The sequence below is a fragment of the Branchiostoma floridae genome, chromosome 5 (genome assembly GCF_000003815.2).
Source record: "Branchiostoma floridae strain S238N-H82 chromosome 5, Bfl_VNyyK, whole genome shotgun sequence".
Classification (NCBI taxonomy): Eukaryota; Metazoa; Chordata; class Leptocardii; order Amphioxiformes; family Branchiostomatidae; genus Branchiostoma; species Branchiostoma floridae.
This window is the reverse complement of record NC_049983.1, coordinates 20,249,990-20,267,036: the sequence shown is the minus strand read 5'-3', so window position 1 is coordinate 20,267,036 and position 17,047 is coordinate 20,249,990. Positions and strand designations below refer to the sequence as shown.

Sequence of the window (17,047 nt, the reverse complement as noted above, 5' to 3'; positions counted from 1 at the left end):
AAATAAATACATGGACAAAGGGACCGGTAGCTCACTACCAGACACAGCACAATGAATGTAATAAACGTTAACGTACATTGCAAAACTGTCTTATGTTTTTTTAATGTTTTTGTTGTTGTTGTTGTTGTTTAAAAGGATCGTGAAGCAACACTTGTCAAAAGGTACGAGTAATTGGAAAACAAAAAATGATGTACACATACACCCATGACCTTATGTGTACCTGAGTAACGTTACGTCTTTGAAACCTACGCAAAGCAAAACAAAAGTTTTCAAGAAGAATGAAACACATCGGACATCGGACCGGCAATCAGGTTGCAATCATACTATTAAATGAAAACATTCAGCATATTAAAGGATATGTGTGACGTTGACACCATCCCCACAAGTCACAGCCACAGTCATTGCCTCTGATTACAATGTCACGAAAGGGTGCGTGCCCATGTACTAGTATGGAATAGAACTTGGTAGAAATTGACTCAGTGACGGAGTGTAACAAAGCGAATCCAAATCGCCACGCGTATCGTATCGTATCGTATCGTATCGTAGATCTATCGTCTCCTTTATTTCATTTTTATGGAACACGACATACAAACTAATATTATGAAGTATGTGGAGGCAAAACTGTATCCAAATGGTTTTTCATCATTTGAAAAGCCGAAATACGGTACATCATGTATTTGTATTCCGGTCTATTCGCGCGCTCTACGAATGACGTCAGTGGATGCGTCCAAATGGATTGTCTTTGTGCCAAACTCCGTTTTGTTGTAGTAGGCTAAAATCTAAAATGTTACCAATTTAGATGACTAAAATGTATATTTTAGCCTTTTCTACCAATTATAAGTTATTGAGAAGGGGTTTATTTTTGAATTTAGTCTAAAAGATCAAGGAATTCATGAGATAAAAAGATTCTCAAAGAAATAGACCCCCCTCTGAAGAACTTGAATCACCCACCTTGCTTCCGGTCGCCATTTTGCTGTGTCTGATAAAAAACTAGTCCGTCTTGGTGTTGGGATAAAAACTGTCAACCATGGAGAACGGTGATTCCTACCTGCATGCACTAGAAGGTAAAACACTTCGCCAGGTTACAGTCTTGGGACAGGAAGTATCTGTGAGGGAATGTTATGCAGAAGTAAGGAGGATGTGAGGGTCTTTAGTCGCTATATCTGCGCACCAGAACTGAGCGCCGAAAAAATCTGAAGTCACTGACCGATTCTGGGGAGGGCGGGGGTCTGCTGTTGTCCTGATGAAAACGTTATATTTTACGACTATGTGTGGGATATGGATTAGGTATAGCTCATTCAGGAAATAGTCGACTTTCCTTTATAATTTCATTGACAACAGAGCTACTGAAGTGGAAGGTTTAGGTCATTTGTTGGCATTGTGCCAACATTTACTTTGTATGACTAGGAGAATTTCATAATCATCCTAATAAAAATTATATGATAATCGTTGTTTTGTACGTATTCCTTAGATTTCCTATGATTACAAAATAATAACTGAGTATATAACCAAATGGTTAAGAATCACTGGCCATAATTTCAGATTTTTTATGAAAATATTTTATTATATTATAATATGGTTTCATGTAAATATTGATATGTGATTTGAATTTGTTCCAGTCATTTCCTTCATGCCCTTTTCATGATTTTTTCCACAGACTTTGAGAAAAGGAAGGAATTGACCCCAGAATTGGAACAGTACCTGCGACACATAGCGAAGACTGGAGAAACAATGTAAGTAAATAATGTAATGATGTTGCTTGTGAAATTGTGTAATAATTTGTAGAAATGTAACGTTACTGTCCAGACAAATGTAGAGAATACGAAATAGCATTGCCAAAATATGAACTAGACTGATCCATAAGGCTGAAGTAGAACCACCAGAAGTTAAAAGTTGTTGCTACGGCCGTTTGGCGCGTTGGATACACCTGACCCCTCGATCTTGGAAGTTAAGCAACGCGTAGTCCGGTCAGTTCTTGGATGGAAGACCAACCAAGGACGACTGGATGCTGTAGCCTCACGAAGCATTGAATTTTTTCACGCAATTGTCTTTCACGAGGGACGTAAAATACGGTTCCTGTTCGAGTACTGGTGCCTTGACCATGTTAACCAGCCTCATTACTCAACACATTGGGTACCTACTGGCTGCAAATACACCTGATATTATTATTAAAGTTGGTCATACATCTGTAACAGATGCTCATTAGCGGCGCCCATTGCCATTTCTGTAGGCCTTGGGCCACACATTTGTGCAGGCCACTACAGCATGGGGCTAGTCTGCAGGTAGTGGTATGTATTTAAGTTGAGCTCCTACAACTTAGTATAAGCTTCCTCTTTAGTGCTGAGTGCTCAGCAGAGAAAGCAGCATGTATCATTTTTAAATAAAAGTCATTGGTATGACTAGGCCGGGGAATCGGGGATCAAACTCACGTCTGAGTCTCGACCTACAGAATGCAAGGCGAACATCCTACCCACTCGGCCATTGCACCGTTTAGAACCAACAAATCATTGAACCACCAGAAGACTGTATCTTGATCATCTTCATAGTATCATGGAAGAAATACATGTAGTACAACTTGAAGTAGGCATACGTAAGAGATTACGATACGTTTTTAAAATGCCCAATTCTCCCATACCCATATTTTGTTGATTGTTGAAGATTGTTTCCTGGAGCAAGTATACAACTTTTATTACAAGAGGTATTATTAGGGCTTTAAGTACAGATTCCTGTTACGTACAGTAAATTTTACAATTGCCAGGAATTGTAAAGAAGCCACTGAACCTGCCCTAACTGCAACTCACATTTAATATTCTAGTATACTGGTAATTATGATGTTACTACTAAAACTAGTATTTTATTCATAAAAGCATAGTTAAGGCAATTCACATCCCCAGACTATCACCCTTATCCTAGACAGAAGGCATCACTATCTCGGACCTGTTTATAACTGTGTGTTGTCACATGGTAACTAATCAACGTCACCAGTCACATGACAAGAGAATATAAGTCAAGATCTGCTGGGTTGAAAAAGAGATAGAGAGCTTCTCAAAACCCCTCCAAGTGGCAAACTTTGTTGTGTGAAGATATTTCGTCAAAACCAAGGCTAACATTTGTTACTCGCTAAAATGGAAGGCGTCCGTAACTGTACAAGAAAAGTCCTGCACATTGCAGGTTGCAAAGGCCTAAGGGGTATTTTGGGCCTTGTTTTGGCAATGTTATTCCACACTCCTTTAGCCAGGCCCAGGATACAACTTGCATGCCATGTAAAAGTATAAGTCAAGTCTAAACTTAGATCCAAGAACCTGCAGCTTTCAAATCAAAGTACATATCTGGAACTTGAAGTTGGCAAGAGGCCACCAAAGTTTGAAACTGTGCCACTCTGGTACCAATTTCACAGGCAATTATCAATGCCAGTAATAACAGTATGGAATAATAAACATTATCTAATACAATATTTGGTTCCTGTGGCTGATAGCCTTGAAATGCTTTGTTGTACACTGTTGCAGGTAACATGCCAAACTATCCCACACAGGCTTTACAGTGTTGTATCCGACGTCCATTGGAATTAAAATCCCATCTTCATGTATACAACACAATAGTTTTAGACCAAGTTTGACCATAGAAGTTTTGCAATTGCAAGTATCAAAATGTTCAACCTATCTCGGTGGGTACATTTACAATATGACTTAGCTGTCCATGCCAGTCGGGTAAACATGTTTCTAGTGTCCGATTTTCTGGCTGTGTTTCAGATATCCCTGGAACAGACTGAAGCCGGTGTTTCTAGTGACTGATTTTCTGGCTGTGTTTCAGATACCCCTGGAACAGACTGAAGCCGGTGTTTCTAGTGACTGATTTTCTGGCTGTGTTTCAGATACCCCTGGAACAGACTGAAGCCGGTGTTTCTAATGACTGATTTTCTGGCTGTGTTTCAGATACCCCTGGAACAGACTGAAGCCGGTGTTTCTAATGACTGATTTTCTGGCTGTGTTTCAGATACCCCTGGAACAGACTGAAGCCGGTGTTTCTAGTGACTGATTTTCTGGCTGTGTTTCAGATACCCCTGGAACAGACTGAAGCCGGTGTTTCTAATGACTGATTTTCTGGCTGTGTTTCAGATACCCCTGGAACAGACTGAAGCCAGTGTTTCTAGTGACTGATTTTCTGGCTGTGTTTCAGATACCCCTGGAACAGACTGAAGCCAGTGTTTCTAGTGACTGATTTTCTGGCTGTGTTTCAGATACCCCTGGAACAGACTGAAGCCGGTGTTTCTAGTGACTGATTTTCTGGCTGTGTTTCAGATACCCCTGGAACAGACTGAAGCCGGTGTTTCTCCTCAAGCTGGAGAAGGTCATGCAGGAGTTCAACGAGGAGGCGCCCAAGGTCGACGGACCGCCGACGCCCAACGTGGAAAACCTCTCGTACGAGGAGATGAGGGAGAGAGTTGTCAGCATCATCGAAAGTTTCACTGGGTAGGTATACTATAAACACATTTACATTTGCTGTGGTAAGAGGTAAGAGTAGGACTAGGAGGGAAATGGAAGATTTTCATGTTGTTCCAAATTCGCTGCTGAAACAATTCTGTAGAACAGTAGTCATGCAGGAGAGAAATTGATAATGTCATGAAGTCACCAGGATGACTAAAAATTTTAATGTTGACCGTATTTGCTTTTGTTTCTGGCAGCTCACACACATAACTATATTATGATAGACAAAAAGCTTTATGTAGTTGTTGCTGTTTGAGTAATGACCTACTAGCATTGTAGTTGGACTTGGTTCCTAGGACAACCAGGTCTCTATCAGAAAGGTCTAACTCTAAGGTATGTGACCCACATAAGGCAACCACAAATTCTTAGACAAAGCAATAAGATATACTAGTATTGTAGTCCTGACGTTGAACTATGTCAGGGTTTATTTGTGTATGCAACATTTTACCTTGTGTACATATTATAAGTAGGAAATATACAAAATGTGATATATGCATTGAGACATTGTTTGATCATGCATGAAAAATGGCTTGTTTGTTTTGTACAGTCCACCCTTCACCATGCAGAGATTGTGTGAGCTTGTCACAGACCCAAAGAAGCATTACAAGAGAAGTGACAAGTTCCTGAGGGGTGTGGAGAAGGTATGCTTTTTCTTGCACAGTTCACTTTGTATGTCCTATTTATAAGGAAAACCATTAATGTCCTTTATAAAGGTCTTCCGTACAGGGATGCCACTTACAGTAACGTTAATACTGTTGGCTTTTAAACATTGGTATCATCTGATGTTGCATTTTCTATGGAAATCCTTGGTACAAATGTACCACACAAGAGACTGTTTGTACAGGTGCATTTATCAGAAAGACATGCAGCTTTAACAGGTGTCAATGATTAATTACTACATGTCAATTTGTGTATTACAAATTATCAGTTATGAATTTAACAATAAGATACCTGTGTGTGTGTTTATTGTTTGCTAGATATTTCACAGTGTCCTTTTGTTTTTAACAAGATTTAGGGCATACATAATGATGTTTCACAAATATGATGTTTCAGACATTCTGTGGAGGAGACCTTAGGAATATATACCATGATTCAGATTGTAATATTTTCACTGGCCCTACCTAATTTTCAAGTCACATAATTTGTGACATTGTAATATTGTGACCAATCATGCCCTTTGAATTATGCTATCTGTCCATTTTGTCATTTCCCTTTGTTGTTTATTAGTTTAAGTATTGAGTAATGGTGTAGAAAGCCACACAAACCAGTTTTTGGGACATGACCTATTTACACCAGTGGGGCCTCACCCTTTTGTGCTAGGTCATTGACCTTTGCTCCATAAGATATGATTCACATTGATAGATAAGAAATTTATGTCTTGAATTGATTGTTGGTAAAATAAGAGCTTTGTTAAACAGATTTAGAAGGGATAGAAAAAGAAAAGTTGTATTTCATGTGCTTGTATGGTGTATATGTAATTACACATTGTGGTTACTTAGAATGCCTATTGCCAGAGGGTAGAAAGATGCTTGTGTTTCCACCATTAACCAAGTCATAGTTCTCCAATTACAGCTGGAAGCCTGACCCTGTCAAGTTTCATTAGAAGTAAAGCACACAATCATTAGAGAAAGTTAACCTTATTTTTGAGGTCAGTGACCTGTAAATTTACCAAAACAGTCTAGAAATCGGGTAATATTAGTGATGAAGAATGAGAGTATTCAGTTCGACTTTTAAGTTGTATAATGATTAGGTATGTCATGACATCATTGTGTCTCTCAGGGGCAAATGTATCTAATTGTCTAATGAGTCGCCCAATTGTCTAATGAATCATGCCCATGTCCCCTGTGAGAAGATGTATACAGAAAAAAAGAGTCTTTAAGAAAGACTCCTACAGTTTCTAATGTATGTAATCCATACATGTTCTTCTTATCGCAATCCAGAACGTGCTGGTTGTCAGTACAGTCCATGGAGGTGCAAGGTAAATGTTTTGTCACATACTCTATATGCCTTGATGAATTGCTTAAAAATCTGTTGATCAATATTGTAAAAAACACAAACATGGGACTAATGCCATAGACTGTAATGTTATAGAAGATAGAAATAGATGTCGTAGTGTACATGACTGTAGTCAGAGTCATTGTGTAGTTACTGGTGGTTGACAAGTTCTCTTTACTACCCAACAGCAGACGTCTGTCAGCTGGCGGTGACAAACTGGTGAACGGGATCGCCTCTCAAGATGGAGCAGACAGCCTGTAAGAACTTTAACTCTGAAAGGCAAAGTTTTAAACCTCCAAGTGAAAGATTTATTGGAATGGTTACTTGTGTCAAAGACCAGATTGTTTAGTTACAAATGAATATATCATATTGAAATAGAAAATGATAAACCCTACTCATAGTGGCACATCAAATTTCTAACATTGTTGTAAATTTTCTGTCACAAACACACTTTATAGTAAAAAAACAAAAACAAATAAGGAACTATGAGTACATGAACAACTTTTGGTGTTCTGTTTTCCAGATCTGTTGCCATGCCACCCCCACCGTGCCCCGCCCCTCATCTTTCTCCAATCGCTGCCGGTGCCTCTCCCCTTCCCCCCTTCCCTCCCCCTGACCACGATCACTTAGAAACACCAAGTCTCGGGGCCTCTCCCTCTGTCTGTAACGACATCTCCGACACGACAAGTCCATCAAGTCCCGTCACAGACCACACTACGGGGACGAACGGGGGAGAGTCACACAACCGGTCAGGGGAAACAACCGTAGACAAAGAGGACAACAGTTTACAGAACAGCACATATACAGAACAGTTAGAAGACAGAAGTAGGATAGCGGATGACATGGGCGGGGAGGACAGTGCACCGTCAGACAGTTCCACTTCAGAAGATTCCTCAGAGAGCTCCCTGTCGGACGACACACCTACCTCAGCTCCGGACTGCAATCCAACAGAAACAGGAAGCTCCGCAGAGACGACATTCTCCACAGAACCATGTCAATCCACAGAAGCAGCATCCAGCTCCGTGGAGGCGATGTTTCCTGTGGAACCCACGGAGGCGTTGCCATGTGCGGAGTCAGCAGAACCCAGGGACACCACAGAGCCAGCAGCAGCCTCGGCAGACTCCAGCACTAGTCCGGAGGACAAGGGAAGTGAGCCAGAGCCCTGCACAAGGCCAACTAGAGCGTGTACAAGGTCAGCTGAGGTTCTAGAAGAGGATCATGAGGATTCAGGTGAGCTGGTCATGGCCACAGGGCATTTGTTAGAACCCCTTTTAAAAAGTTAAACGGTTCTACTCAGCATATTTACTTTTCATTTTCTAGATTTTGAGCTTCTGGAACATTCTTGTTTGTCCATAATTTTCACATAACCATTCTAACAATTTTGGTATCACTTTCAGGATCCCCTCGTAAAATCAGAAGGATAGAAGAAGCTCAGCCTAGCGACCAATCAGAGCAGACCACTGCATCACATGACCAGGCTGCCAACAAACCGGAACCCAGCAGTGAACCGGAAACCCCTGCCAGCCAATCAGAGGAGAGTTCAGAAGAGCAGAAGGCAGAGGATGTTGAGGAGCCAATGGAACAAGACTGAGGTTGCCATGGTGATGTGGAAAGCTCTGAGGTCACCCTAGGTAGTTTGTGTTGATTGGCTGGTCTGAAGATGATGTCATTAAAGGTACTGTCCAATGGCTGTAGAGTACCAGCTGGCCATAATGTTGTCATGGCAAAGGTATCAAATTATGTGTCAGATATATGATAGCTGTAGATTTCATATTCGGAGGGGACTTGGGGTACAGCTGTGAGTAGTGTGGCTATGGCAACTTCACTTCCAGCCTTATAATAATGCAATTGTAGTGGATAAACTTTGTGGTTAAAAAAAACAGTGTACATATAGACAAGTTGTGTTGTAACTTAACATGGTCTGCTGTTTCAAACTAAGCAGGACCTCTGTGTGTATCTATCTAAGAAACGATGTCACATGTGGTATGTTGCCCCATTTGCCCTTGTTGGTTTTAGGAATTAGATGCAATGAAACTAGAGCTATGCAGCAACTGCCCCTCTTTCAACTATTCAGACAAACTGTGCTCTAGTGGCACAGTTAGCATAGGTATGCTCACAGGGATTGAAACCTTCCAACAATGTACGTCTGTGGCCATAAGAAGCAAAGTGAAGATTGACATGTCTAAATGCTGTTCATTGTTCTCTAAGGGCTGTGCAAATTAGCATGAAGGCCATTGCATTGTCTAAGAGTAAGACTTCCAAAATTCACAAGAAAAGCATCAATATGTGTGAACTCTGTGTGACAGCAGGTGTCTGATGAATCACAGCTTCTGAATGCCATGGTTGTCCCGAAGACCAGAGCTTATAGAAATCTTCGTTTCACTTTGAGTTATCCATGATTTCTGAAGACAGCTGCGATTTGGGAAAGGTTAATGTACCCAAACTACATGGCATGTACATGGATTGTCTATGGAAATTATCTGCAGTTCCCTTGTCCAACCATCACACTGTCCTGTTGTTTCTGGGATGCTTGATACCATACTGTTTTGGCAACACCTCAGGGGTGGAACCATTCTGATGTTTGTTCTCTTTCTTTTAACAAGTAATGTCTTAAAGATTGCCCTTGCAGACCAAGAAAAACTGTCAATTCAATAGAAGAAGGTATTTATACTCACCACAGTAGCCACATCTGACCTCTCCTAGTTTTGTTGATCCAAAACCAAAGACTATTAAGATGGTATGGTCTGAAATGTGTATGATCACAGACAGTTCTATTCTAATGTGTGCGCATAAATGTTGACTATGTGCAAGTGACATACACTTGATGCTTCATGCAGAGTTGTGCGAAGTCATCCTCTCTGTGTTTATGATGTAATGTAAGCCCTTGATATGGGATGCATGTAGGTTACCCTGGCATACATACATACCCTGGCAATTGTACTGTAAATCTTGAAACATCTGTGGTGGTTTTATTTTCGCCAAATTTTCGCTAACACTGCAAATATGTGATTCCAGTGCATTACCACTGTACTACAGAACATGTTCCAAAACAATCATTTCATACAAAATCAGTATATATGGTTGTTAAGTTTGCATCTACATACATCTGGATATTTCATTACTCTACTACAATGATGGACTCATCAAAGTTGCTTTGAGTGTTGGCAGTGGGAGAGAGGAATGCTTATATATGTGCACTTTTCTATTGGTATCCAAGACCAGTGGCTGTTGGTTATTATGTTATAGGGTTGAGGTTCTGTACACAGGATTTTAGAGCTGCCCGGAGATTTCTCACATCTTCTTTTTGTATTAATGATGTCATTGGATACTTAAGTTGTTGTCTTGCCCATTTTCAGGGGACAGAAATTAATGTCAGACAAATATCTACTGTAGAGGGGGAAATATTCATGGTGGGTTTATGTTTGTGTTTTTCATGGTTACATGTTTGCTGCAAAATCAAAACTGCCACAAACGGTTCATCTTAAACATTAAACCCTACATGGCAGTTACAACCACAAACTTAAAAGCACTGCTCATTTGAATACCTGCAAATGTTTCCCCTTTAATAGTGAGGCCCCTAACCATGAGGAAAAGGTCTGACTCCCCTCCCCACCAAATGGACACACTTTCCTCTCAAGGTGTACAGTGTATTCTGTTATAAAAAGAAAACTTGAGCAAAGAAGAAGAAAGCTCCCCCACACTTATGTATGCAACACAAGCAGCTAGAGTATTGTTGGGCTGAGAACATAGAACTTGTGTGTCTATGAAAATGTTAGCCTTGGTACTATCCTCCATAGCTACCATGGTTACCATGGGAGAGCCAGCTGGAGGATGGTACCTAGGCTATGAAAATGTGTCATCTGTGACTGTATAATATTTCATCCAATTTTGATGTGGAATCATGCCACAGTGCAAAACAATGTATTTCATAGGTAAGAAGGTTATTAATTAGTGTTGCATTCCATTGTATGTGTATTGTGATAATATGAATTCTGAATTAGGAAATTATTACTTGGACATACTAAATGATTTGAATAAATGTCCATTGTTAGAGGTTTTGTTGTTTTTGCTTTCTAGGCTTGCCATTATATTTGTGTAACGTAGTCACCCACTTTCAATGTCAATTTTATGCTTCCTTTGTTATTCCAGAATACTAAACAAGTTGTCGCGCTGATAGGCTAGCTCATTTTAGCTTTTGTTTTTAGGAAACACACAGGTTGCCATGTTTATTGCAATGCCCAGTACATGTATTCAGGACATAGTCCTTCTTGGACTCAAGTTTTCAAGGTATATTATCTGAGATGTCTTGCTTTATATTTAAGATGTTTCTTCACAATGTTGCAGGTGATTTCCCTTCAAAGTTGGCAGTTTCATCTTGTATTTTCAATACTAAGTATTTTGTTTTTTGGCCATTATCGCTAGGCTGTACATCAGCTTGGAGCGCCCTCTAGCAGATCATTCTATTTATGCACTTGCCAATACAAAATGTGTAATTAAAAGCAAACAGATATTGCACTCATGCTTAACTTTATGTTATTTCGGATCACAAATCCGGCCGTGACCCATGAAAGTTGTACTGCCCCCGGGCAGCTGGATTTCCATCTTGTGACTGTGAAAGATCAAAACTATTTTATGTTCAATCCTTGTAGTGGAGAGTTGTCAAATAAAGGATTTGTTTTTAGATAATAACAGTGTCCTTTGTGTCTGTATTTATTTTACCCATAATCAAGACAAATCAAGACAATTTTTTGTCTCAACGTTAATGTTGGTTTAGCACGTTATCCTATTAACATGCAAATTACCGAGTACACCATTATTTTGACAAGAAAATTACATGCAGGCATTTTATTTTCTTCTGTACGTTATTTACACTTAGATGAAGCATGGCTATGTACATACAATGGTAATCAGTTGCACTGTTTGCTGTATATGTCTTTGGTTTCATATTTGTAAAGCCTATAACAAATTTTCTAAACACTGTAATCATTGAAAAAGTCTCGGACCTAAATGAATTTACAAGCACGGAATCTGACATTGCAGGAATATTTTTCTCTGTGCTTAACACATGTACTGGGTGATGTAAATGATATTGTAAAAAAATGCGTTGCGTTTTTTGGCAACGCCTCTAAGGCATGTCTAAAATCTGCATCTATTACGTACTTAAAATAAACCGTTAGCCCCAAATGGCATGACGGTTTCACTTAACGACCGATGTCTTTCGGGTAAGTCGTAGTCATAACAAAACTTGTGTGTGGATTTCCTTGAGGTATTTACTGTATTAAGAAATCGTCATGCAGAGCTGTCAGTCACGTTGATTCCCAGCGCATTGATCCCGTCCATTCTGAAAGGTCAGACAAAAATACAACTTTTCACAGGAAGTGTGCAAATATCTCTCCTGCATAGATCTGATTCAAGTTAGGTTATACTAGAACTCACAATCCTCTCTAAGAATACCAGAAAAAAAATCTGAAACATGCAAACAAACACACGCTACCAAAAATATAGCCTTCTTGGCGAAGGTAACCATATTTATAACGTTGCTTATTTATACATAGTTACATTAATGCCAGAAGCAAAAAAAATGGACTTACGCGCCATAGAGGGGATTCTCTATCTCGACATCAGTACTCGAATGATCTCTGAAGACACAAAAAAAAAACAATAAACTTTTGTGCTACACGTATTGAAATTGTGGCATACAACATGCATATGCAACGAAGTATAGATGCTCTTTGCACAAGCGCAAACTTGGTTCTCAAGCTGACAAGACACAATATTGCTTCAGTAGAGTTACAGTTAGGAATTGCAGCACTGCACTCGTATGACTACCGGTACCTGTCCAGTACATACTGTAATCTGTATACACAAATGAAACGGTTTCGAATTCCAAAAAGTGACTTACGTGTTGTGAGCGTTGCTCGCATCTAGTCGTTGCATGGGTACACCAGAGGCCTCGGGATTCCTGTAAGAATAACATATAGCACGATGTAATGCTGTAGGTCGATGAGCATCTATGCTAGTTGTAATCCCTATCAAGAATATTACAAACCATTAGCATGACATTTAAGCTTTGTAAGCTTTTATATGTCAACTCTATGGCCCATATATCAGTGACTATGTTATTTATCTGATATGAGTCTAATACAACAATAAAGCTGTAATTTGCACTGACCAATAGAACAGTGAGATAATTTTATCAATAGACATTGATAGTTACATTTTGCGTCTTCTGCAGATGAAGACAGTGACTCCCACTCCGACCAGGACCGCTACTCCTCCTGCGGCTCCTGCAGCAGCGAACACCGCGGTGTTACCTCCTCCTCCACTGTCGCCTGTTTGTGCTTCTTTGTCACCCTCTTTAGCCGCTGTAGTGTGCTTAGGAGTACTACTTTTCGTTGTCTTGATCAAGTCGTCAGGTTTTGTAGTTTTTACAAGAAGTGGTGCGTTGGTCGCCCTTGTCGTTGATGTTGAAACTCCCGTTGTCATTTTATTGACGGACGTTGGCAATGTGATCGTTTGTGACGTTTCCACCATTCGTGTAGCTACTGTTGTCGCTATGGGAGGCAGTGTTGTCACTTTTGTTGTAGCTGTCGTTTCTAGCTTGGGTGTCGTTGGTTTTGCCGGTGTTTCCGCAGTTGTTGGATGTGCTGCTGTTGTTGTATCTGTCGTTACTACTATGGGTGATGTTTGCGTTGGCACTGTTGCTGTAGTTGTTGGAGGTGGTACTGTTGTTGTCCCAGCCGTTGTTGTTTCTACAATTACCGTCGTTGTTTCAACTGGAGGTGCAATTGTCCTTGGGGTAGTCGGAGAAACTGGTAATGTGGTTGTCGTCAAAGCAGTTGAACTCTGACCGAGAGCGACCGATTGTGTAGATGGAAGAAAAGTTAGCTGAGTTGTTGCAGATGTTGTTGCGACTGTAGGCTGTGTGGATGATTTGCCAGTTGTCGACAGAGCAGATGTAGTTTGAGAAACTGTTGACACGTCGTCTGTCGTTACTGTCCGCGATGTGGATAAGGCAGCTGATGTATACGCACTCTGTGTTGTCAGTCCAGCTGACTGGGTTGATGCTGAAGGTACAACGTCTGGGGGAAGAAGACAATGGTATTTACCTTTGATGGACAACACTAACAATAGAACATACAGAACGGCAGTCAAGGTGATGCGAGTAGCTTGCAACGGTATCCACACTGTCAACATCAATCAGATCAAATATGCCCTTACCTCCACACCCCAGCACCTCCATACGGAGACGTATCAAAGTCCCCTTAAAGTCTTGTGGGTTCACTCGTAAGATGGACGTGATAAACGGCACATCAAGGCCGTTGGTAACCACCGTCGTACCGTCAGAATTCGCATCAAAGACCTAAAGAGGACGATGAAAAAATCGTCAAAATTATGCCAATGATATGATCTGAAAAGTCTAGAAATCTTTAAAAAATCTGTACGTAGTCTGTGAAAAAGACAAAACTCTACAACTAACTCAAGGTCCTTGATATAGAAAGTCACATGTCTCTAATACCTTGCTACTGTTGCTCCCAGTCTCTCTGTACATCGACAGACCGTTCTCTGTATCTCCGTAGAGAAGTCTGTAGCTCTTGACATGCCCTCCCCACAAACCCTGTGTCTGGATCCCGGTGATGATGGTTCTGGTGGTAAAGTTGACCTGTAACCACTGGTTAGTGTCGGAGACGTTTGCTTCCCAGGCACGGGGACCGTTCAGGCGGCCTTTGTAAGCCTCGTATCCGGCCACCTCCGAGGATGCCGAGATTTGGCTGTCTTCAATGTCACCATTTGCCATCCCCAGTGCCAGCATGCATGAGGCTTTTGATACTGAATGAGAAGAACGACATGGTTGCAAAAATAGTGATTTGAATATTTCGCTATAGCTATGTTAAAAGATGACAATAGGCATAGCTACATGTGCGTCATTTGACATACAATGATATGCCACTTGACATATGTAGTTCTTATGATTAGGAATTTACCTTGGCATTGTGTTCCAACGTACTCCGGCGGGCACATGCACTGGTAACTGTCAGTCAAATGCACACATGTGCCTCCGTTAGTACAGGGCGACGATGCACAATGGTCGACGTCTGAGGAAAAACGACAGATATCATTGCATACATGAGATTTATCAGCGTGTAAGTGAGTATGTTCTCAGAGCCAAATACAACACATATCTGCATATTTGAGGAGGTAAAACCTTGAGAATATGACTTCTCACCTTCACATCCCAGTAGCTCCAACCGGAGACGTATCAAGTTATTTGTGAAGTCTCTCGGGTTCAGTCTCAGGATGGACGTGAGGATCGGTGCGTCAAGGTCATGACTAACAACTGTTGTTCCTTCGGAATTCGCATCAAAGACCTGAAGGTAAAGGAAAGATGCAGATGAAAACGACAAACAAAAGACACCGTAGTGGGATACTTGCTGCCACAATGTCAATCATGTGTAGTTTAGCCATAGTTTCTAAATGTCATTTGTTTATTTGTGTTATTAGAAGGAGCCGCATCTTAGCTATTATGAGAAGCTAAGATGCCAAATTTACCTTGCTGCTGTTGGCTGCAGTCTCTTTGTACATGGTCAGACCGTCCTCTGTATCTCCGTAGAGAAGCCTGTAGCTCTTGACATGCCCTCCCCACAAACCCTGTGTCTGGATCCCGGTGATGATGGTTCTGTTGTTAAAGTTGACCTGTAACCACTGGTTAGTGTCTGCCAGGACTGGTTGCCAGGCACGGGGACCGTTCAGGCGGCCTTTGTAAGACTCGTACCCAGTCTTCTCTGTCGATGCTGAGATCTGACTGTCTTCAATGTAGCCGCTTGCCATCCCCAGTGGAAGCATGCAAGATGATTTTGAAACTGAATGAGAAAAATGACATGGTCATGGTGGATAATTATGATTTCTATTGCAGGTACAGACTAGACTACTATACCGATGTCAGATAGCATTTACATGCGCGCGTATTACCTTGACACCGGGTCCCGACATATTCTGGGATGCACAAACACTGGAAGCCGTCTGGTACATTCAGACATGTCCCTCCGTTGATACAGGGCGACGACGCACAATGGTCGATGTCTGATGAAAGGCAGACAGATAAAATTTCATAAACCATAGGCATACATAGGATTCATTGGTGTCATAATTTTTGTTTACAGAAACAAATACTAGTACATACAAAAGGCACTAAAACCTAACCTACTTAGCAAAAGTAAAATGACTAGCTAGCAAAGGTAAAATGACTAGATTCTCTGACAATATGGCTTCTCACCGTCACATCCCAGCAGCTCCAATCGGAGACGTATCAAGTTATATGTGAAGTCTTGAGGGTTCACTCTCAAGATGGAAGCAAGGATCGGCAGGCTAAAGTTACTTGTGACCACTGTTCGTCCTTCGGAATTAGCATCAAAAATCTGGAGGCAAATACGGGAAACAACAGACAAAAAATTCCAGAGTAAAATGACTGCTGGTTCAATAGTGTGAAGCCCTTTTTTGAGAGGGTTACCTGTTAATTTACAGTATGACAAGGAGGAAACATATTGTGGGTGTCGCTTAATATGTTAACATTACCTTGCTATTGTTGAATCCAGTCTCTTTATACATGGTTAAGCCGTCCTCTTTATCCCCGTAGAGAAGCCTGTAGCTCTTGACATGCCCTCCCCACAAACCCTGTGTCTGGATCCCGGTGATGATGGTTCTGTTGTTAAAGTTGACTTGTAACCACTGGTTAGTGTTGGCGACGTCTGCCTGCCAGGCACGGGGACCGTTCAGCCGGCCTTTGTAAGCCTCGTACCCAGTCTTCTCTGTTGATGCTGAGATCTGACTGTCTTCGATGTCACCGTTTTCCATCCCCAGTGGCAGCAAGCATGACGATTTTGACACTAAAAAGTAACAGAATTGTCTTTATAATGTAGGAGTTCGATGTTGCTATGATGCTAGAAATCGTCATATTTAACCTTTTGATTGGGTGTTTCCTGATAACAGAAGCACGTGAGACCGATTGACTGTGATGTTGATGTGTGGCACAATACTATTCTTAATGTTGTCAAACACCAAAAGAAGACAAATGGTTTACATACGCATGAGATTCTTCAACTTAAAATTTATCATAAATTATAGCTTCATTAGAATAAAACTCTGCTATCAAAACAGATTACCTTGACATAATGTTCCGACATACTCCGGCGGGCACAGGCATTGGAAACTGTCGGGTCCGTTCACACATGTCCCTACATTAGTACAAGGTGACGAGGCACAGTGGTCGACGCCGGCCGCATCTTGTGGTGGGAAAGAAATCATTGATATTGCATAGAGCCAAAATTCAAATCTTCAGGGCAATTTTGAAGAAGAAAAATTATCGTCAAAGCAAAGCTCCCTTGAAAACAGATTACCTTCACACCGCGTGCCGACATACTCCGGTGGGCACAGGCATTGGAAACTGTCGGGTCCGTTCACACATGTCCCTGCATTAGTACAAGGTGACGAGGCACAGTGGTCGACGCCGGCCGCATCTTGTGGTGGGAAAGAAATCATTGATATTGCATAGAGCCAAAATTCAAATCTTC

At 41.1% G+C, this 17,047-nt stretch overlaps 2 protein-coding genes across 3 annotated transcripts in view; one reads left to right on the top strand and one right to left on the bottom strand.

The window, feature by feature from the left end:
• Positions 1-925: 925 nt before the first annotated feature.
• On the top strand, positions 926-11,165 carry LOC118415304 (serine/threonine-protein phosphatase 4 regulatory subunit 2-B-like). 2 transcript variants are annotated; one of them, XM_035819808.1, is made up of 8 exons: positions 926-1,064; positions 1,658-1,733; positions 4,299-4,469; positions 5,032-5,125; positions 6,425-6,462; positions 6,671-6,736; positions 7,003-7,709; positions 7,877-11,165. In XM_035819808.1, the coding sequence occupies exons 1-8, from the start codon at positions 1,028-1,030 to the stop codon at positions 8,068-8,070; spliced, it is 1,383 nt and encodes a 460-aa protein (XP_035675701.1). In that variant the 5' UTR covers positions 926-1,027; the 3' UTR covers positions 8,071-11,165. The 2 variants fall into 2 exon arrangements, with proteins under 2 accessions (XP_035675701.1, XP_035675700.1); XM_035819807.1 differs by having other exon boundaries at positions 6,668-6,736.
• Positions 10,888-17,047, bottom strand: part of LOC118416254 — a 26,911-nt gene continuing 20,751 nt past the window's right edge. Inside the window, exons 24-37 of the mRNA XM_035821339.1 lie at positions 16,874-16,993; positions 16,640-16,759; positions 16,053-16,363; positions 15,754-15,895; positions 15,450-15,560; positions 15,030-15,340; positions 14,707-14,848; positions 14,465-14,575; positions 13,999-14,309; positions 13,701-13,842; positions 12,697-13,561; positions 12,382-12,441; positions 12,071-12,118; positions 10,888-11,820 (exon numbers count right to left, since the gene is read on the bottom strand). Coding sequence (XP_035677232.1) covers positions 11,769-11,820; positions 12,071-12,118; positions 12,382-12,441; positions 12,697-13,561; positions 13,701-13,842; positions 13,999-14,309; positions 14,465-14,575; positions 14,707-14,848; positions 15,030-15,340; positions 15,450-15,560; positions 15,754-15,895; positions 16,053-16,363; positions 16,640-16,759; positions 16,874-16,993 — 2,846 coding nt within the window. The 3' untranslated portion in view covers positions 10,888-11,768. The remainder of the gene's footprint in view (positions 11,821-12,070; positions 12,119-12,381; positions 12,442-12,696; positions 13,562-13,700; positions 13,843-13,998; positions 14,310-14,464; positions 14,576-14,706; positions 14,849-15,029; positions 15,341-15,449; positions 15,561-15,753; positions 15,896-16,052; positions 16,364-16,639; positions 16,760-16,873; positions 16,994-17,047) is intronic.